Raw genomic sequence first — 22,455 nt, forward strand, 5'->3', positions numbered from 1 at the left:
ATAGGATTATCCATACCTATAATCCCAACACTCAGGAGCTGAGGCAGCAGGACCCTGAGTTCAAGTCCAGCCTGGGCCACATGGGCGGCTCAAGACCAGTCTGAACTGTAAGAAAAGATACTGTCTAAAAAATAAGGAAGACTCTTGCTTCACCTTGTCGACTTTCCTCCTGCCCAGTCTACACAAAAGGTGCTTGTTGGGGAACTTTTCATATAATTGCAAACAAGAAAGTAGCCTTTATGCAAGTCTATTTTTATTTGTAAAAAATAATATCCAACTAAAGCTAATTTGATTTTAAAAATCAAAAGCTCATTTAGTGATAATGTACATTTTATAATAAAATTGTAGTAAAATACTGACATTTGATAGTTTAAACAAAGTATCATTCATGTAAAAATCATGTTATAACATGTAAAATTTAATTAGAAAATTCATAGTTCACAAAAGTACATATATTTCTGCTGATAGCTTGAGAACATTATTAAGTTTACTTAAGGTACCGAACAAAATTCACAGTTAGGCTTGACATTTAGGACTATATAATTTTACACTGGATTCACTGATACTTTTGTTACCAAGGGGAACTTGAAATAATTGATTTAGATTACCAGTAAAATGCAGTAACTGCATAAGACCTGCCAGTAACCAAGACCTAACAGTTTTCCAGAATGCTATTAATCAATTATTTCACCAATAATTTAAACGACTGAGATCTAGTTGAAAACACCACTGCTCTATATCCTTAATAGGATAATTAAATAAAAAGCACTAGCAGCTCTGATTTCCATTTTCATGAACAGATACAAGTATATACTTTACATTTAAAATGTGTACAAAAGTCAAGCCCTGAAGTATTTTTCACCAAGAGAAAAGTTCTAATGTTAAAACTTTGTTAAAAAAAAAAAAGAAAGAGAGGTAGTGTGTAAAAGTATTTTTACTTAAAATGTTGAACCCCTGCACCACTTATATTATAAATGAAATTTACCTTGCTACAACAAACATTATCTTGCCATTCGAGAGTCAAATCTCTAAGACTCAAAGAATGTTAAAGCTGGAATGCCATCACACAGACGAGGAAGAACTGAGTGAATCTGACAAGAAGTCCATTGTGCCACATAACGTTGTGTAGTCAGTTAACAGTTTACAGAGAATATGCTTAGTGGTAACGAGAACAAAAAACAGTGAAGTCTGCGAGTCCAGTGATCACGATTTAATTAAGACTTCACTTCTTCATATACTTTACTATGTAGAGATAACATCCTTCAAAACGGAGTCACTTAAATCTTCATTGTTGTAATAGCACACAATTGTTACGAGGGTATCCGTACTAGTCCAAACATAAAATTAATAAATAACTCTCCCTAGCCAGAGGGCACGCAAGTCTCCCCCTCCTCTGACTCTATGTACATGGTACTGCAGCGCTGATGCACTCGATACGGTGAGATCAGGCACAGGATGAGAGCAGCAGCCTTACGCCTACCTCGCCCAAAGTGGATGCACTGGAAAATAATAAATAGCCTCATAAAATTAATACGCTCCCTGTCACAGGTGAATACTACATACTGTTCATAAAGTGTAGGCAGTGTTCCTAGACATCCGTGAAGGAAAGCCCAATTTTTGTATAAAAAGTGCCCAAGTTTGTCTTGTGTGTAAAAATCTCTTCATCTGGGTGCTTTTTTAATCCAAAATGATTCATTCCACTTGAATGCATTAAAAATATAAAAACGCACACCAATAAAACACTCACTAAAAACAAACGGAATGACTTCCAACATGACTAAGACCAAGGACAGAGGCTCCCACATCACCGTGAGTCAGTGGCACTGCTTTCCACAGCATCGCTGGTGCCCACGGGGTTGGCCTGCGAGCAGGACCTAGGAAGGAGAGGATGACAAACGCCAATGTGAGCAACTGTCAGGCGTCACACTCGGGAAGGGCTTCAGTGCTGAGTAAGGTGGGGCAAGCCCCAAAACTGGCCAGCCGGCTTCATTTCTTAGAAATTGGAAGAAAAATGCATTGTGAAGACAGTTTGTTACAATTAACAACAAAGGAACGACATTTTAAAAAACACAACACAACAAAACAACACAACACACACACAGAATTGGGAGCATAAACCTCAGGTCCTCAGCATACCAACAGGGAATCAGACTTTCACGGCAGAATTTTAAAGACACAGCGAAAGGGGAAATTAACTGGGCTCTGCATAGCAGGTTAAATATGCAACCACTTCACGCCACACAATCCAGTCCTCTCACACAGTTCAGGGAATGTGCTCCAACCTCCAGTTCTCCACAGAAGAAACAGCAAAAGCACGTAATTTCATTAGCAAAGGCCCTTTCGTTTTAGACGTAAATTCACCTCTGAGCCACCAAAGTCTACAGTGACAATTATCAACCTATTATTGTAGTAACATTTTAAGCTTGCAGTATTATTTTTCTCATGCCTACCCCACATTACCGGTCAGAGGTATATAAGCGTTAAATTACTAGCCAAATTTACATGTCCCATGGCGTCCTCATGATTCAGAAAACACTGACGCAATGGCTTCATAATGTTATGATTGTCCCGTCTTCCTCTAACAGTTTTTGATCTGCAGCATGTGCTTCAAATTCTGTGTTTGTGCCACTTGCTGTGGGTGCTAAGCTCACTTCATTGGAAGGAATAAAACCATTCTGTTCAGACTCAAAACTGAGTTCTATTTGCGTTAGGGACTCCAGGCTCTCAGCATCAGGAGCAGCTTTCGGAATCTGCTGCGGCACCCCGTTGTCTTCGATAATGATGTCGTCTTCCTCGCTGTCTTCATCCTCTGGCTCAAAGCTTGGTTCAATTTGCTGCGAGCAGCTCAAAAGGCTGTTATCTGTCGACTGGCCGGAGCTGCCGGAAGTCCGACTGTTCCTAACGACGTTGTTCCTCTGGTTTGCTGGTCTCACCGTGATGATGAGGTTGCGACTGTTTGCAATCATCATGTCTGTTACTTGGTCAAGACTCTTCCCTGAAACTTCTATGCCATTAACTTCTAAGACTTCGTCATTAACAGCTAATAGTCCTGTGCTTTGAGCCAGACCTCCTGGGACGAGCCTGGAGATGAAAATCCCCGGGACCTTCTCCAAGCCGTGAGGTGTCACCCTGACACTGGAGCCATCCCGGATATAGAATCCCAGGGGTTTCTCAGTGCCGTATTTGTAGAGACGAACTCTACGATGTGTTTCTGGGAGGATATCCACATCAATGATGGAAGACACGGGTCTGAAGTCTTGTGGCATACTGATGACTATGTGAGGCTTTTTTCTATGGTTGTCAGGACGTAACACATTGGTTAAAACATTCTTCTTCTTTATTAGTGTGTCTGTACCAAAGGCACTGTAGTCAGCTTCTTCTGTTCAAAATAAAATGAAATAATTACAGAAATGCTGTGAAAATACTGTTTTACTTGCAGCTGAATTTGCACAAAAAGGATACAACTCAAATATACCTGGTACACAAACTAGCTAAATAAGAGCTTATTCTAATTAGAATGAAATGTCTAACAGTAAAAATATGCCATGCCAGAAAAAAGCACTAGGGGGCCCTCTCAAGCATAATCACAAAATTACTAACAGTTGTTAAATTTGTAACGCTCTTTCACTGTTAAACATAGCAAATAAAATTCTTATAGAATTTACAAACTCCTGTTTTTTTTTTTTGAGTCAGGGTTTTGCTGTGTTGCCAAGCTGGTCTCAAACTGCTGGGCTGAAAAGATCCTTGGCTTGAAAGACCCTCCGGTCTCCGGTGTCAGTAGCTGGGACCACAGGTACACACCACACAGGCTATCCTCATTCTTAGACATCACCTTAAACCAACTATTTTAAATGTATTTTTCCTTAATTTGTTTAACAATCCTCCAATTTGCATATTTATCACATTCAACTCAAGCTACCATGGCACAAGCCTGTAACCCCAGCTCTTTGGGGAGGCTGAGGCAAGAGGATCAGAAATCTGAGGCCAACTAGAGACTGTCTCAAAAACTAAAAAAGGCTGGAGATGTAGCTCAGTATTATGTCTAGCATTATGTGAGGTCCTGGGTTCAATCTCCAACACTAAAACAGAAAGCAGAGAGCATGCACAAAGCCAGGACACCTATGTCTCAGCCACTGGGCAGATAATGTAATTCAGTGCACACAGCAAAGACTTGGAGAGTTCAGTTTGAAAACCAACTCCTTCCCTCAGTTGCCTGGGGTGTATGTTTCTCAATATTCCATTTTTCACTTTTAAAAGAGGCAGAGATAAGGTTTTCAACCATTTTCTTCACCATATGAAGAACAACAAAGTGCAATGGCGTTTGCCTCGGCAGTGTGATTCAGACAGAGGGGTTTGTGCGGCTCACAACTGACAAACTGCAGCCTCTGCCTCATTTAGACGGCACAGCTGTCCTACCTCCTGGCAGACTGTCTTCACGACAGAAACCCTAAGTTCAAGCAAAATCTTCACATTTTAAAATGATAACCTCTAGTTAAATAACTTTAAAAAACTAATTAAATAACAAAAAAATCTACTCATCCCACATCACATATCTTTTGAACTCATTCCTAAAGCTACCAATTTAGAATCTCTGATATAGGGGCTGGAGATTTAGCTCAGCAGCATAAGCACCTGCCTTGCAAGCAGGCAGTCGTGAGTTCGATCCCTGGTACCGATACAAAGGAAAAAGACAAAAAAAAAAAAAAGAAAGAAAGAAAAAGAAAAAAAGAATCTCTGATATAAGCTATGGAAAACCAAGACACCTAGCTTCTGATACTGTTAAATCATGTGGCTGAAGAAAGACAGTCTACAAAGAGGAAAAAACATCAGAGAAAGAGGTCTATAAAAACATCAGATTAGGTAAAGAAAAGGAAATGGAATTAACAGGAACCAAAGCTAAAATCTACTTTCCACCCTAACTGGAACGCATGAGCTGGGCCTGGTGGCACACCGCTGTAACTGCAGGACTAGGGAAGCTGAGGCAAAAGAATCACTGAGTTTGAGGTGAGCCTGGGCTACATAGTGAGATCAAGGCCAACCTAGAATACATAGCAAGACTCTCAAAAACAGAACAACAAAACCCCAAAAAACCTAAGTGAAATGAGAAAAATTAAAAGTTGAATTTCTAATGATTAAAAAGGTGCTTCAGTAAGAATAAAAGATATGAGCCAACCCTGGGTATCAAGAGCTTTAAATCTCAAAATAAAAAGTGAAAATAGCGCAGGGCAAAAAAAAAAAAAAAAAAAAAAAGGAGGAGGAAAAAGAGGAAGAGGAAAAAAAGGTCAAAGGCTCTCTGGCCCACCCACAAAGAACAAGTTTAAAATCCAAGTCCCCGGCAACCAGACAGCCCCATCACCAACTGACCCTGCCTTGAGCTTCAGGTGGGTGAGGTTGCCTGTGGGTTAAGCTGTCATCACTGTCCTAGAGACCGGGGAACCGAGGAGACACAATAAGCTAGAGAAAGGACTAGAACCCAGAGCTCCTACCAGGCCAGTAAGTCCCAAGTTCACACGATGAAGGTCAGATACTGGTTGTGTGTCAGGGCATGAGAGGGTTCATATTCTTTTCTGATGCTGCATGAATTCTTTTTTATTTTTTTGTCTTTTTGAGACAGGGTCTCTCTGTGCAGTTCAGGTTGGTGTTGAATTCACTTTATAGCCCAGGCTGGTCTTGAACTCCCCTAGATCCTCCTGCCTCAGCCTCCCAAGTGCAGGGATTACAGGTATGGGCCACCACGCCCAGCTGCATGAATTAAAAACCTACTTTCTGGCAAATATGTGTAAAACAAAACGTACAATAAACTCCCAACCCATCAATATTCAAGTTGCCATTCTCCAGAAGTATACTGTAGGAGACTCACTTTGTCAGGTTAGGGTTAGGGTTATGATCAACTTATAAACAACTCCCCGGAATACATCTTGTTCATAAGTTGGGAATTTACTGCACTTTATTCATGACATTTCCCACCCTGGGGACACTATTATCTTTGTTTATATTTACAGTGTGTTCTTACTGAAACAGAAATTTATTTATAATTTGGCTTTGAAAATAATTCCACTGACAGAAGAGTCTGGTAAAATTTGGCCAAAGATCTACTTAATTTTCTGCGTTAAAGTACTTTCTCACACGTTTATGTTTGTATTTTTATTTTTCCATAATGAAAGCCTACAAAGTATTTATAAGGGAAATTCCAGACCATACAAACTGAGAACAAAATCAAGTTGCCTACATACCGGCTCATGGGAAACCTGACCAAAAAACCCCAAATCTGCATAATTTGGCATCGCATCCAGACTCCATTTGAATGCTCTCCGCTAAGTTCTCAAAAGCAATATGCCCCAGCACAAAGGCACCTTTGTTCTCCCATCTAGCTAATCAGTTTCCAGCCACTGGGAAAAGAAATATTTTGGCAGACAGCCAGAGTGCAGGGTGTTGGTGTAAAGTGTAAAGGTGAATGTCCACAAGGAATTGCAGCTGACTTTCTACCGAGGGTGCACATCACAGCACTCAACTCAGAGGGTGACATCAGTTTACAAGCTTGACTCACAGCAACTGTCCACCGGGTTTATGCAACAGCCATGCTACAGGCCCAAAGAGCAGCGCCTCGCTTCTCCGGAGCCTGACCTTCAGCCAGCAATCTCAGTCCTGTAACCAAGGAGGACCTATCTCAGAGCCTTCGGAGTGGCCACGCTCCTTGTCTTCCGCACACACACAGGCTCTTGTGATGCTCTTACAGAGGAACCTGCGCGCCTCTGTCCACACCTCTTACTCTACACTTGAGTTCTGAAAAGCCTGGTTACTCATTCCTCAGCTCACAGAGGGTCCTAAGCGTGCATTCAGAATGGGAAGGAAGGGTCCGCTCGTCAGCAGCAGGCACAGACGTCACCAAAGACTACAGTGAATAAAAAGCAAGTCTGAAAAAACAAAATGTTCCCATAAATCCTAGCAGCACCCCCATATGGTAACAATACAGTACAAATTCCTGGTGGAGCCATCAAGAAACCTCAAGATTGGGAGGCACCTGACCTCACGGGAAGCTGCAAAGAACCGAGCGACTGTGTAAGGTGCTCTAACCCAGCACTGACAGCTGCTCCTGTCAGGTCACAGGGGCCTGTTTTAGGGACGGCAGCCCCTTCCGCTCGCACAGAAGTAGGCACAGGTGACACACACTGGTGTAAGTGTGGGTGTGTTCCAAGAAAACTTTACTCACAAAAGCATCTGGGCCTTAGTTTGCCAACTCTGTTCTAATCCAAATGGTTAAATGAAACAGCTCTGGCCTCGTTAACAGGATTAAACATCACTTTAAGCAACATTCAGATTTTGTTGATCTTTTCACTTCCCGATACAGAAAACTCAACCACCAAATATTTAATGAACTCCTACGCGCCAGGTATCGTGCTGTGTGGTGCGGATTTAAGAGACAAACAGCAGCCCGCTTTCACCTAACAGAGGAGACGGCAACTAGCAGACAACGCCAAGTGATGAGGTGGAGATGAAGGTGCCCAGGCTGAAGGTAGGTGGGAGGGGGCCCGGCCCCGCCTGGCGTGCCGGCTGAGGCGAGACTGCTGCAGAAGTGAGGGTTCGGGGAGCCTGATGAAGCAGCATCGGCAGCTAACCAGGAGGGCCCTGATGGCACAGGCACAGGCGCAGAGGAGGATGCAGGCTGACTGCAGGGGACGAAGGAGCCAGAGCCAATCAGGCAAACAGGGCCTCGGGGAGGTGCTGAGGCTGCTGGACTTTAGCCTCAGGGCCAGGAGAAAACCTAGGCTTTCAGGGAGAAAAATAGTAATCTCATCTGGGTTTTCCAATCTCACCGTGACTGCAAGCCAGGAGAGCGGCTGGAGGACAGAGCAGACGGCTACTGCAGTGCACATGAGGTGGCCTGTGCTGCAGCCAACTCACAAATGTAAAGCAAATTACAATGCAGTTTTAATGGGTTTGCTGACTGAAAAATAAGGATGTGTTAAGGGTGACACCTGGGTCTCTGCCAGGAGCGAAGGTGTCATATTCTCAAGTGTGATTCCACAATGTTTCATTATTTCTAGGGCTGTACTTTTGTTAAATTGTATTTTGTAATTTGTAATTTTTGTAATTTACTGTTAAAATGTAATCCCTTGGAGGTTTTAAAATTAAAACCACGCTAGCTGGGTACAGGTGTATACCTGTAATCTCAGCTACCCAGGAGGCTGAAGCAGGAGGACCTTAAATTCCAGCCCAGTGTGGGATACAGAGTTCAGGGACAGCCTGGACTACATATCAAGAACCTGTTAATAATAAATAACCTTAAAATACATTTACCAGGCCAGGCATGGTGGCTCACGCCTGTAATCCTACCACTCGGGAGGCTGAGATGGGAGGATCATTGTGAATTTGAGACCAGCCTAGGCTACAAAGTGAGCTCAAGGCCAGCCTGAACTGCACAGCGAGACCCTGTCTCAAAGACAAAAAAATAAAAAATAAAAAATTACATCTACCAGCTGGGTATGGGGTTCATACCTCTAATCCCACCAGTTGGGTGGTTGCGACATGAAGATTGCCACTAATTTGAGGCCAGCAAGGGCTATAAAGCAAGACCTGTCTCAAACAAAACAAAACAAAATCTACCAAATAATGTCCAGTGCAAGGTAAAGGGAAGGATAATAATTTCACTGTCCAGTTATAAGTGTCTGGGCCACCAGGCCATATCCTTGTGAGTGAAACAAAATTTAAAGCCTGGTCCTTCTGTTTCTAACAAACTCCTCTAAATAAACCCAAGAACTAGATGAGTATGGTGGTGCACACCTGTAATCCCAGCACTTGGGAGGCCGAGACAGGAAGATTGCCATGAATGTGAGGTCAGCATGGGCTACACAGTGAATTCAAGGTCAGCCTGAAATACACAGTGAAACCCTGTCTCAAAGACAAGCCAAAACCAAACCCAAGAAGAAAATGCATTAGTCTGACATACAAAAATAGTGATACAGCAACATGTTTGGGTATAGGCATTCTAATTAAATCTAGTGTTACAAAAAATAATTAAATCTAGTGTATGGGAAGGAGAAATGTCTGCAGCCTAGCACGTCACAGAACCCTAGTCACGGGCTGATCATGACTAGCAGGGAAACTGAAAAAAATATGCTTCCCAGCCTGTGACCAAATCTACAGGACTGACCTGGCTGTACTTTAAAGGTGTAACCTTGAAATGTTTTCTAAAACTGCTGAGTGTAGAAACTCTATTATGCACCTTTCCATATCCCTCTTTCAAATAAACTAGGATAAACACTGATTTTCCAAATAAGGCAGCTGTGTGAAGTAACTCTCTTTGTGAAAATAACTTTTAAGATATCAGGTGTTCTGTTTTGTTTTTTTGCTGCCATAACAGCCTGAGAAATAGAGTATGAAGTTTTTCTTCTAACAATTAATTGTTATAAAACATAAAACTTCTTAGTCTATGCACAATGCTGTCTTTAAGTAGGGCTCTTAAGTAGTTTATACATTCAATCTTTATTTCATAGAGTACCACATCTTAAAAGATCACAAGGTTTAGCCGGACATAGTGGTGCACACCTGGTAATCTAATCCTTGCACTCAGGAGGCTGAGGCAAAAGGACTGTCCAAGTTCAAGACCAGCCCTTATGGGCTACATAGTGAGTTCAAGGCCAGCCTGAACTGCACAGCTATCGAGACCCTGTTGCAAAAAAAAAAAAAGAAAAGAAAAAGAAAAAAAACCCACAAGGTTTTAAATTTTTAAATGGTTTTGAAATTTGTTTTCAAAAAATTACTTGGTACTATATCAAGTAACTGCTGCCTTGTTGATCCTAAAGTTAACAGCTAAGAAAACAGAGAATGAGCTGCAGCCAAGATGTAGCTACACTTAATGTTACCCTTTTTATTAGTTAGCTGGACTTACTGTTCATTAAGGTTCACCAAAAAAAAAAAAAAAAAAAATCAGCTTTCTACTTAACCATCTGTTCAGTTTTGTTTGAAAGAAAAAAGTATCAAGACAAATCACAGCACTCCCTGTAAATCCTAGATGCTGGGACCTGAAGTGAAGAGGCCCCTCTAACAAAGCTGAAGGAAGCAAAGGGCCGCAGCTGCGCAAGAGGGGAGATGAGGTGCTCGCAAGCTCGCTGGTCAGAGACACGAGGCCAGAGGCCAGCCGCACGGCCGGCTGTGGTGAGGGTGTGGGGACATGGAGCAAGGCATGCTGAGGCCAAACCAGAAAGGATTTGTCTGGTTGCAGTGGGAACCAGCAGAGGGTTTTCAAGCTGATTAGTGAACCAACCTACTTTCATTTCTGCATTGGGGCTGGGGATTTAGCTCAGTGGCATAAGCACCTGCCTTGCAAGCAGGCGGTCATGAGTTCGATCCCTGGTACCGATAAAAAGGTAAAAAAAAAAAAAAAGATTGGAGTCATTTCTGGGTTAAGTAATATTTGTATTGAATTTGTGTTTTCAAAAACTAACCTGGGTGTGGTAGTGCAGGCCTGAAATGCCCACACTCTGGGAGACTGAGGCAGAAGGATCACAAGTTCAAGCCCAGCCTGGGAAACTTTGTGAGACTAAGTCTTAAAATGAAAAACAAAACAAAACAAAAAAAAAAACACCAACTGGCAGTGTAACTCAGCCCTAGGTTCAATCCCTAGTATGGAAAACAAAAAGTAAAATTCAAAAAACCTAAAACAGAAAGTGTTACTGTTGAATGGAGTGTCTATTTCTATATCAAACCCTTAGGGCTCCTCATTGTATTGGACATTCTACCACTACTACATAGAAAACACTTGTTTTCACATGTAAACATATTTTTAACCTGCAATCCATAACAACAAAAATAAAAATCTTAAAAGGTCTCAATAAAAAAACACTCAGTAAATAAAAATTTTAAAAGGAAATAGCAGAAGATAACCTTTAAAAGATGTCAAAGCTGGGAATGATGGTGTGCGCCTGTAATCCTAGCACTTGGGGGCTGAGGGAGGACTGCCATGAGTTCAAGACCAGCCTGGACCACATAGAGAGACCTTGTCTCAAAAAACAAAAAGTCAAAGCAAAACAAAAAGATGTTAGAACTAACTCCATGGGCACGGAAGTGTTAAAATTCCAGTAAGACAGGGCTGGGGATTTAGCTCAGCGGCTTGCAGGCAAGGCAGTCATGAGTTCGATCCCTGGTACCGATAAAAAAAAAAAAAAAAAAAAATTCAGTAAGAAAAAATGGAGTGGTATAACCTGACACCTATAATCTTTCCAACAAAAGGGAAAAATATCGTCAGATGGTTCTAGTTTAAATAGTTATTTTACACCTGAATATATGTCAAGCAGAAACTGAATTTTTTTAACACAACTTGTAACTGCTAATAGGAAGGCCACCTGTTTTTCAACCAACTTGATTTGAATCCGTCTGCTTACAGTGCTGAGCTCCACTGGAACATGTCTGCCCTCCAGGCTCCGGAGCTGCCGCCCCGTGCAGCCCTCTACACAGCCTCTGAGGTTCTGCCCGTCTTCACTCAGCCTGTGCACATCTCCTCCCGGGTTTTAGTTGTCCTATTCCTGCATACTTTCACACTACCCTCTAATTTCCACCCTAAACGTGAGCCTACTGTTGCCAATCTTCGGTATGAGATTTCCAGCTCAACTGGCCCCATGAGATTATTTGTCCTGGGACCAAACTCCTCCTCCCATCAGTCACTCCTCCAAACTCTGCTGGTTTACGGATTGCCCCAGCTGCCAGGCTCAGAACCGCACGGCTGTGTGCTGGGTCCCTCTGCTGCACACCAGCAGGTGAGAGCTGCAGCTCACTCGTTTCCTCCGCCCTCTCCCCTCCTCAGTTAGCCTCACTTCTCAGCCAGGGCTCCTGGCACTCTCCTGTGAGACTACCACCTTCTATATTCTGAGCAGCTGGATCCACCTCCCCAGAGTCCTGCTCTGCTTACATTGTACCCCTGCTAAGAGGTTAGAACCCATCAAAGGGGTCTTTGGATAAATTAATTTGTACGTCAGCATTCCATAAATAAGTCAAGAGATATAAAAAGAAATTATTCTGTAGGTTTATTTTGTTGGTGGAATATTAGTTTCTCCAAACCAAGAGAGGAATTCCCAAGTCCCCAGGGTTGTCCAGGGCTTATGCATTGGCTGGAAATACACTGTCAGCCTGAAGCTGCTTTCTGGGCTGGCTTACTGATGCTCTGAGTATCCCAACATTGAGCTCCACGCTCTCATGCTGGCTTCCCAGACCCTTCATTTACAACAGAGAGTATGTGGCACACACCATGAGTCCTACCCTGTCCATCTGCAGACAGACCAACAGGCAGACAGAGTTACACATGTTACAAAGCTTTAAAGAAAGTTTTAAAACTCAAAACTTGTTTGAAAATGCTTGCCAGATAGTCTTATCGAATGTTCTTTTGTAAGACAGTATTTCTAAAAGCCAGGCGTGGTGGCGCATGCCTGTAATCCCAGCACTCAGGAGGCTGAGGCAGGAGGATTGTTGTGAGTTCAAGACCAGCCTGGGCTACAAAGTGAGTCCAAGGCAGGCCTGAACTGCATGGCGAGACCCTGTCTCAAAAAGACAAAAAAACCCCAACTATTTCTACCCCTCCAAAATCATGATTTGCTACCCCATTTTCTGCATAATTAACTAGTTATATCCTAAAAGAGAAAAAAAAAAAAAAGACTTTCACTGGGCCCTTGCTATCAGACAGGGCACTGCGCTAAGCTCGTTTAAGTCTCACAAAACACAGTGAAGCTACATTCACTTTATAAAGATACTGAAAAATTAAACAAGCTCGTTCAGGTGGCTGTGAAGTAGGAAACGTAGCACCGGCAAGGGAGTCATCACCAAAAACCAGTGTTTCTCACTCAAGTCACGCTCCTTTTCACACAGCTTTGGGAATGACAATAATTCACTTGGCGAAGTGAAGTTTAATAAATTCCTAATTAGTATTTTTTTAAAGCCTGTCAAGTATGGTGTCACATAGCTATAGACCCAGCTACTTGGGAAGCTGAGACAGGAGGATCGTGAATTAGGGCCCATTCTGGGCAACAGTGAGACTCTGTCTCACAAACAAAACCACTCTGGGAGGCTGAGACTGAGGCTGAGGCAGGAGGATTGCAAGTTGGAACCCGGCCTGGGCAATTTAGAGACTTAGCAAGACCAGTCTGAAAGATAAGTAAATACAAAGGGCTAGGGAGGGTCTTGGGGCCAAGGCCCTGAGTTTGTTCCCCAGTACTACCCAAACAAACATAAAAAAACTAAGGAATTAAAATTAAACCAACTAAAACAACAAAATTTCTAAAGTACTCAGTGAAGTATGGAAATATCAAACCAACACACCAATGTTTTATTCTACTAGCTCGTTAACGTAATGAGAAGATTTACATAAAATGTTTATCCACTAGGGTTGTGGCAAAGTCTGTATATCTCACCAAGAGAAAAATACACTATTTCTCGTTTTAAAACAATTTTTCCAAACACTGTTACTTACCCTTCTTCTGTATAAAAATCCGAAGCAGTGGATTGGCTGTTGAAACCGCCTTGTGGTAATTATCGTCATTATTTATAGGCAGTAAGTCTCCATGGATGTCTGCATAGCCCACCAGCACGTCGACGTTGGGTATCTTATGAACATGCTGCAGTAATCCATAAAATTCCTCAAATTTTCCAGGTTTTGATCTTTCCAGTGAAAATCGACGAAACTCGGCTCCAAACTACAAATATTACAAACACGAGTTTATAATGTTTTTAAAAAACTATTCAATCTGAAAATGCAAACCACAGAACACACACACATACACACCCCTAGTATTTCTCTCAATGAAGAAGGCAGCCTATTGTCAGAAACCTCCTCCTCAGGAGGAGCACAAGAAGGTGCCTCCTGGTGGTCAGGTCTCTGCTGGGTGCTCCTGTGAGAGATGCAGGCTCCACTGGTCACTGGGGACTGCAGTGACTCAGCTCAAATCTGGGCAAAGCGTAGACTCTGATTCCCTGAATCAGGGGACAGGGGTACTGCAGACATAGCCAAATCTTTACCTTGACCACCAAAAACAGTGTCTAAGTTCCCTCTCTCACCAAAGGAACTATGATCTCATGGGATGTGCCAAGAATCTAGCACAAAATATACAAGGAAAAAAAAAAAAAGGCTTTGAGATCCCTAGCATGAAAGCATGATACAGGCAGAGGTACATCCTACATAAGAAATAGATATAAACTGGGTATGGCGGTACACACCTGCACTCTGGGAGACTGAGAAAGGAGGATTACAAATTTAAGCCTGGACTAAGCAATTTAGGAAGAACCTAAAAAAGGTGGGGTTTGGGGATGCAGTTCAGCGTAAAGGGTCCAATCCCCAGCACCCTCAACACACACAAACACAGAAGTGGGGAGGGGAGAAAAGAGGAGGTGGACATGGTGGTGCATGCCTGTAATCTCTGCACTTGGGAGGCTGAGAAAGGAGGACCTGATCAAGTCCAACCTGATCTACACAGCAAATTTAAGGCTGGCCTGTCTACACAGCAAGGCTTTTTCTTTAAGAAAAAAAAAAAAAATTAAAGTGACAAGAAACATCTTCCCTGTGTTAACGCACAAAAAATCTTTACTAATGTATCAATGTATGTCCTACAATGATCCAATTAAGCAAGAAGTGTTTATTAGCTTGGCACAGTGCTAGGCCCTGGAGACCGGAAGGCTTGGGCCTCTTTCAGACGCTCACCAATTAGTGGGGAAAGCAGGTAGCAACTTCAGGGAGCCACTGAGGATCACACAGATGTGGAAGAAGATGCCTTCCATCGTGCCATCTTCACGGCTCTGACTCTTGAAGCCTCCTGCCCACACCTCTGCTCTCTCAACCTCAGGTCTCTAACGGCTCTCACAAGCGAGGGCTTTGTCCCATTAAACAGACTCATCACTCACGTTACAGCCTGGGCAGTGCTCCCTCAAACAGGGGCACCTTGGAAAAGCAAATCTGCCTTCCTTAAAGCATCTCAGTCACAGACTGGGGAATCCTATGTAATCTTGACTGCCCACTTAGGAATCACTGTGGAGACCAGTTTAGTAACGGCTCTCAGCTGGAGCAGGGTATGATGGTGCACACCTGTTAATTCCAATGGCCAGAGAGGCTGAGGCAGGAGGACTGCAAGTTTGAGGATAGCTTGGGCTGCAGAATAGCAAAAGCGTCGATCAAAAAATCAAAAATGAAAAAAATAAAATAAAAAATAAGCCAGGCATGGTGGTACACATCTGTGATCCCAGCACTCTGGGAGGCTGAGGCAGGATAATCACAAATTCAATTCCAACCATGGTAACTTGACAAGACCCCATCTTCAAAGAAGGGCTGGGGATATAGGTCAGTGGGAATACCCTGGCCTCAATCTCCAGTACTGCCTAAATAAATATCTAAAATAAAAGTCCAATTAAATGGTTGGGGTATAGCTCAGCAACAGTGTTTACCCAACACTCTAAAGGCTCTAGATTCTATCCCCAGCAAAGAGAGGGATGGGAGCTTTCAGTTAAGTCCTACAACTGATTTTAAAAAAAATTTTTTTAGGTTGAGGGCACAGCATAAGGTAAAGAGTATGTTTAGCACGGCAAGGCCCTGGGTTCACTCTGCAGCACTGCATGCATGTACACATGTGTGTGTACACACACACAGCCAAACATGTCTGACCACCCAATTTGTTTTTCCTCTAAATACCTATTATTGCCAGTAAATACTAATGTAGTCCTGGGGCAGCGGTAAGTATCATGCTGTGAAAGTCCCCATCATAATAACTACAACAGTTTACAAATATGTCAGTTCATTTTCCCAAAGGCCCCGTGAGATACCTGGATTGACTGCTTTGGTTCCCTATGTAAAACATCCACCACTTTAAAATAAAAACTAAGATCACCTCTTATTTCTAAAAAAATTAATTTACAATAGTTTCCAAAACACATTCCTGAAATATAAACACTAAACTTTGTGGAGAAAATAAAGTGACTCATACCTAAAGCTCTTGCAAAGTTTAGTCACACCTTCAAGTTTCAAAGTAAATAAAAAGAGGCTACACCCTTCCTCTATCAGCCTCATGATGTTATCAGAAGTCACAGTTTCTCCTCTATTTTCTTGGTTCTGGTGTCACAACAGAGCCTGGTGCTTTTTAGCGGTGGTTGCTTCTCCCATGAATGAACGGGAGTAACAGCTAACAACTTTTAGGGCTTGGATGTCCTGCTAAAGCTTTGGATGAGTTTTTTTCTACTCCTTGTTATGATATAAACAATAAAAAACTGTATGACTTCACAGGAGATGTGCCCTTCTGCAAATGTTGTAAGGGAGAAGAAAAAGAAAAACAACCCAAGAGAAAGTTATGCTTCTTGCAGCAAAACAATAGGATTAAGAGAACTTTTACTACACAAACAAAAATATGTGCTATAGATCAGTGATGGGAACCTTTCAGAGCCCTCAATGATACAAATGTAGCACGCATGCCACAGGTTCACCACTGCTGATACAGATAAACCTAAGACCCAACCAACAATTATTTACTATGAACTATTTTCAACTTGTTTTTGCCTGGTCTAGTTTGTCCTAACTATCCAAGAATATGTATGGACTGCCTTCCCTGAGGATGTGTTAGTACATTCCAGAAATGCAAGATTAATTTTAATATTCTATGTTTATGAATAATCAAATTTCAAAGACTATTCTAAGGGATTTTTTTCCTTCTAGCTTTTCAAAACAAGGTCTCACTACGCAGCTCAGACTAGCCTCAAACTTGAGGGGATCTTCCTGCCTCGGCCTCCCAAGCGCTGGAATTACAAGTGTGCACCACCACACCAGGTCATTCTAAGGTTTTGATTTATTTACTTTTTGGCAGCATTCAGGATCAAACCCAAGGACTTGCAAATACTAAATAAGCACTCCCCCACTGAATGGTTATCTTTAGCCCCGTTCCAAGGTTATTAAAGGACATCATTATTATTAACTTTCCCAACTCTACTGAAACAATTAGGAAGATAAATTAGTTACCAAAAAGTCACATGGGAGCTCCTATCACAAATGTAACTAGTTACATTTACATTACCCATTATTTTTATTATCTCTACCACTTGTCCCTTCCTTGAGCAAAAATAAAAAAGATACTACTGTTTTCACTTTTTTTGTGTGGGGCAGTTTTAAAAAATGTTTTTGCTGGGTGTGGTGGCACACGCCTGTAATCCCAGGAGGCCAGAGGCTGAGGCAGGAGAAGCACAGCAAGTTCCTCACACTCAAGGCCTGCCTGAGCTGCATCGTGAAACCTTGTCTCAAAAAGACCAAAAAAAAAGGTAGTAGTACATCCTTGCAGTACATATTGATTATATTCACTGAGGGGAACTGGTACATGTACATACCACATCTCATTTCTTTTTTCCCCTCTCCTCTCCATTGCTGCTTTTAGAAAAATTATTTTTGCCAGCATCAGATTTAATTATTTTCAAGTCTTTATCAAGGTAATTTAACACAGATAACAGCCAGGTGAATGCGCCAAAAAATGTACAAAACACGTAAGACAGTCATACTAAATCACACACTATTTTCTATGCAGAAGGAAAACATCCCAAAACGTGAAATCTGCATATTACATAGTTCTGATTATGATCTCTCAAAGGTCAATGTTATAAAAATCTGTGGTATCCCTAAAGTAGCATAAAGAGAAATCTGTTCAAAAAGACCTGTGCTAAGGGTGTAACTCAAAGGTAGATGTTGCCCAACATCTATGAGGCCCTGGGTTTAATACCCAGCACCAAAAAAAGAATAAAACAAAATCTGTACAAATAGCCAGGGGTAGAGGCAGGAACTTGTAATACTAGCATTCCGAGAGGCAGGAAGATTCCAAGTTTAAGCCTAGATGTGGCAACTTAACAAAATTTTTATCTCAAAAAAACTCATCAAACAAACTAAAAAACTCTACCAAGAGCCAGAATGGTGAGACCATATTTCACCTAGTGCATGTCCTCCAACTGCCTATGCTCTACAGAGGTGGTTCACTCGTGGTGTGTATGGCAGGCCAAATAAATACCATGTACTTTAGACGTAAGTATTCAAAAGATTTATAAACCAGCAGACAGAAGAGAAAAGCAAAAAGCTCATTATGCCAGTCCTCAAGCGCTTGAGATTTCCTGCTAGTGATGAATTATTTGAATACATTTATCAGTGCACCTAGAACCTCTACTCATTTTTCCTATGACAAAAAATTAGATACCACCAAGATTAGGAAAATAATTTCCTAATCTCAGGATTATGCAGTATCAAGTGTTTTTCTTTTCTAACAACTCCCCCAAACCCAAACTAGATTTATAACAGCAATTTTATGAGAACTTGGCCACTGCTATATTCCTAGAGAAAAAGCTTTATTTATTTTGAGTCTTCTTAAACCTTTCAGTAGGGGTTGGGAATTTAGCTCAACAGCACAAGCCGCCTGCCTGGCATGTTCGAGGTTGTGAGTTCCATCCCTGTACAAAAAAAAAAAAAAAAAAAAAACCCAAGACCTTTGGTTTAAGCAGGTCATTTCAATTTGCTGTAACACATCCCCCGGAGGACAAAGGAAAGAACCTACTTATACTATACTTACGCTTCCATTCTTAAAAGGATCCACTTCTGAAACTACAGCCTATCCTGGTAAGTCCTTCAATCACAAATGCTTAAAACCGACATTAGAGACAAACACAGATTTTTTTTTTTGTCTTTTTCATTTTTATCGGAACCAGGGATCAAAGTCACGACCGCCTGCTTGCAAGGCAGGTGCTTATGCCGGTGAGCTAAATCCCCAGCCCCAAACACAGATTTTCTTGATGTGATTCTCAGTTTCTTACAGAACTTTGCTTATCAATACCAGACAATGACACCATTCTACCCTTGGCTCCAGGACACTTTCCCCTAGAATCTGTATTCTCCCTAGTCATCTTCCGATCAATGATGCTTCATTATTTTTGAAGCTGATACGTTTGTATGCCTCTCCTTTCATGTATTCTGGCCTTCTCAGTTGTATTTTGAATGTTCTCAGGCCCAACTGGTGATCTCTGATTTGTGTTCAGTGGTGTCCAAAAAGTTAACTGGGCAAAAGGCTTTAGTGAAGAATTATCTTAACGCAGGGCTTAAGAGTCAAAACCTTTCTGGGCCTGTCTTTCATCTCTGACTTCTCAAAGAACCCGACCACATTATCTAAGCTCCTTTGGGCTCTTTAACTCATGAAAAGCTTGCTGAAAATGTTTCCACCGCTGCCTATCACCTTCAAATTCCGGCTGAAAACCCCCCTTTGGAAAGCATTCCCGAACTAATCTCCAGGCTACTCTGCTCACCCAGCCTTGCGATTTAGGAACTGGATGGACACCGGAGTAATTATCAAGCAGACTGGCATGCCGGTGGTCAAGGGCGAAAGCATTTCATATAAAAAGGTAGCAAGGTGAAATGAAAAGAGCATCAACTCCAGCTGTAAAAGGCTCCTCCAACGTAAGGTGATAGTGCCAATTTCATAGATTAAATGCATACCGAAGTTAGAGGTGGCAAAAGCCCTAGCAGGGAGCAAAGCTAACTTTAACAGAGCTGCTCAGTTTACGGGGCTCTCCTTCACCATCCGATGCACCCCTGAACCACAGAAAGCAGAGAAATTATGCGACAACGCGGGGAGGCGGGCGGGCAAGAGCCTTCTATCCAAGCCCAGCAGACAGAACTCCCCCCAACATTCTGCCCCACCTTGCCTTCAAATGCTCCCCATCTTTGAGTGCACTTTGTCCCTCGCTCCCTCCACTGAAAACTACAACAGGGTTTAAGGAATGAAACTAAGTGTTCTCCTGGGTCAGGAGAGTCCCCGCCGTCTCCGTTCAGCAAGCCGACCCCCCCCCCCCGCACCTCCGCAGACCCCGCGCTGAGTCCTCCCAGGCCGCCGCTCCGCCCCGCGCACCTTGCTCTTCACCTCCATGGTGCCCAGGCAGCCGCTGCCCGCGCCGTGCCGGTGGCAGCGGTTCATGCTGCGCGCTGGGCCCGCGGCGGCCTCCCCGGCCAGCCCTCAGGAGCGCGGGCAGCGAGTGCGCGGCCGCTGGCTTCGGAGAGCGGTCGCGGCCCGGGGCGCCTCGTCACGGCACCTGCAGAGGCGGCGTCGGCGCTGAGTTCCGCTGGGCGAGTGCTCACGCGGCGGGACCGAGGGTCGGACTGGCCGCTCGCCGGGCGGGGACACGGCTCCCTCCCTCCGGGCCTGGGGGCGGCGGCGGCAGTGGCGGAGGAGAGGGCGGAGCAGAGGCCACAGACGCCGCAGTCTCGCTCTCTGCCGCCTCCTCCGCGAGCCCGCGCGCGCGTAGCCGAGCCGGGCCAGAGCCGCAGCGCGTGCGCGCGCTCACCTGCAGCCTCTGAGCGGCCTCGGCCGCTCGCGCTCCGCCCACACCCAATAGGAAGCGCGCACCTGCGCCCGCGGCGCCAGCCAATCACTATACGCCTCTTGCGGTGCGTAGGCGGGTTGCCTTCGTGAAACCCCGCCTACCGCCAAGCCATTGGTCCACCTCTAGGAGGGAGGGGCGGGATCACCTGAAGCCCTAGCTCTCCTCTTGGAACCTAGCGAGAAAGCTAGATGGCGCATGCGCTGACCCTGGAGTTTCCGCCCCGAGGTGGCAGTGTTTGGAGGCCGCCGGAAGCGCGAGCGCACCTGCGGCGGGGCTGTGGCGGGAGGGCTTTTTGCGCATGCGCGAGCGCCTCTCTCTGAGTCCAGCTCTTGAAAGTATTAGTGCTGCTAAACGCCCGTCAGTAACATTCTGGGTTCAGGGACCAAGTAGGCAGCCCGCTCGTTTCTCGTGATGCTGCTGGAGCTGCTGGATTCCCGACCAGCTTCCACTTTGGGATGTCCTTTAGCCACCCTTTTGTGTTGTTTAGGAGTCTGACTGCAACTCTTGGTTGTAGAATTCAAGTTTTCCCGCCTCTTCAGCAGTTACAGGGAAGGCCCTCGGTGCTTTCTGGTTTTGATTTTGTCTAGAAACTCCATCCCTCTTCACCCCGCACCCAACCCCAAGTCCCGCAGGTCCCCAGGGTCGGGTCGGCGTCTTGGGGGAGGCGCGATGGCGGCGCGCTGGTGTAGGTCCCTGAGCACTGGTAGAGCGGTCTTTCGGGCTTGCTTTCTCTCTACCGTCTTTACACCTTTGAAGCATTTCCTCCAGCCATTTATGGCGGCTGGCTGTTTCCACAAACGCCAGCTTCAGCATTGTGTTCGTTTCCCGCGAGACTAAGCTGTGTCCGAGGTAACGTAACACCAAATCCCAGTCTCCAAACAACCCCAGGCTCTGGCACGGACCCTGTTTCGCCTGGACCACGGAGAGGCGAGACGATGGGAAATGATGGCTGGAGGAGACAGGCTGTCCAGGTCCCCGGCCCCCAGGGACGGCAGGCTGGGGGCTGGAGGAAGAGGATCCTGACCGGAGATGGGCAAGAAGAGTTGCCCTAGGCGCTTCACTCCTGAGCTCTGAGGATCTGCCTCACCTATCCCACCGCAAACCCCTCCACACACCTTGTACCTCTCCGAGCTCTGACAAGTTCGTTTCCTTATTTTTCTTTGTGTGTGTGAAACTGGGAGTAATCCACTGGAGAGAAAACCCCTTACACGCTGGGCCATTTCTGCTTTGCTCACCCCGCCTATCTCCTGATAGGCTCTCTAATGTGCCTGGTTGCTGCCATGGCGTGTGATTTCTCCAGGCTACCTATGCCCTCTCGGTTTGAAAATGATTTTTTATTAATTTATTTTTTGGTGCCGGAGATCAAACACAGTTTCGCACTTGCCAGGCAGGTGTTTATGCCACTGAGCTAAACTCCCGGCCCCAAGGTTTGAAGATGAGAAGCTCATCTTTCCCCCTGGTGGATTCAGTCCACCAAATGTTTATGGTGATTTTAAAGTATCTCTGGCCATTTTGGGGGTAGAGAGGATATCATCCCGGGCTGAATAATAAACTGCCTTCCTCAGCCTTGTTACAAAGCACCTGGGTAACTCAAGCTCAGCTGGAAAATTGCTGTGGAGTTGTCACGGGTAGCCAAAGGCCTGAAACTCTTTACTGCTGGAATTAGTTATGGATGTTCTCAACTTTTATACTATTATGAATTATGGAAGACCTTGAAGTTTTTTTTGTCCTATTAATATTAGAATTAAAACAAATGTGTTTGAAACACAAATACACAAGCATGCATGCCAATAGTCATCCAAGTAATGATGTCAGCACAGGTCATGTCTCTTCTGAAAAACTCCATTGTATACTTGTGAAACTAGGTGACAAGAAATGACATCTTAGTATTGTGAGAAGAGTTTGGCCTTGTAAATTCCCTGAGACTTCATGGTCCCTGGTCCACACTGTCATGACTGCTGTACTAGAAAACATAGAAGGAGCTTCAGGGACTCCCCCAGTCTCAGCTTTCACCCGTCTCTGGAGTTGGCCAGCCCACACCCTGGAAACAAGGGCCCAGCTCTGTGAGTGTTGGGTGATTGAGCTTTATTGCTGTTA

At 44.1% G+C, this 22,455-nt stretch overlaps 1 protein-coding gene across 1 annotated transcript; it reads right to left on the reverse strand.

Annotated features, from left to right (window-relative positions):
- Nucleotides 1-235: 235 nt before the first annotated feature.
- Nucleotides 236-20,358, reverse strand: Pard6b (par-6 family cell polarity regulator beta). Its single transcript, XM_063248162.1, has 3 exons — nt 19,887-20,358; nt 13,457-13,679; nt 236-3,379 (listed from the first exon to the last, which is right to left on the reverse strand). Exons 1-3 carry the CDS (start codon nt 19,950-19,952, stop codon nt 2,550-2,552), a joined length of 1,119 nt encoding a protein of 372 aa, XP_063104232.1. The 5' UTR covers nt 19,953-20,358; the 3' UTR covers nt 236-2,549.
- Between the last annotated feature and the right edge of the window lie 2,097 nt (nt 20,359-22,455).

Source organism: Cavia porcellus, unplaced genomic scaffold, assembly GCF_034190915.1.
Source record: "Cavia porcellus strain 051 isolate PalLab524CR breed Dunkin Hartley unplaced genomic scaffold, mCavPor4.1 scaffold_5, whole genome shotgun sequence".
Lineage (NCBI taxonomy): Eukaryota > Metazoa > Chordata > Mammalia > Rodentia > Caviidae > Cavia > Cavia porcellus.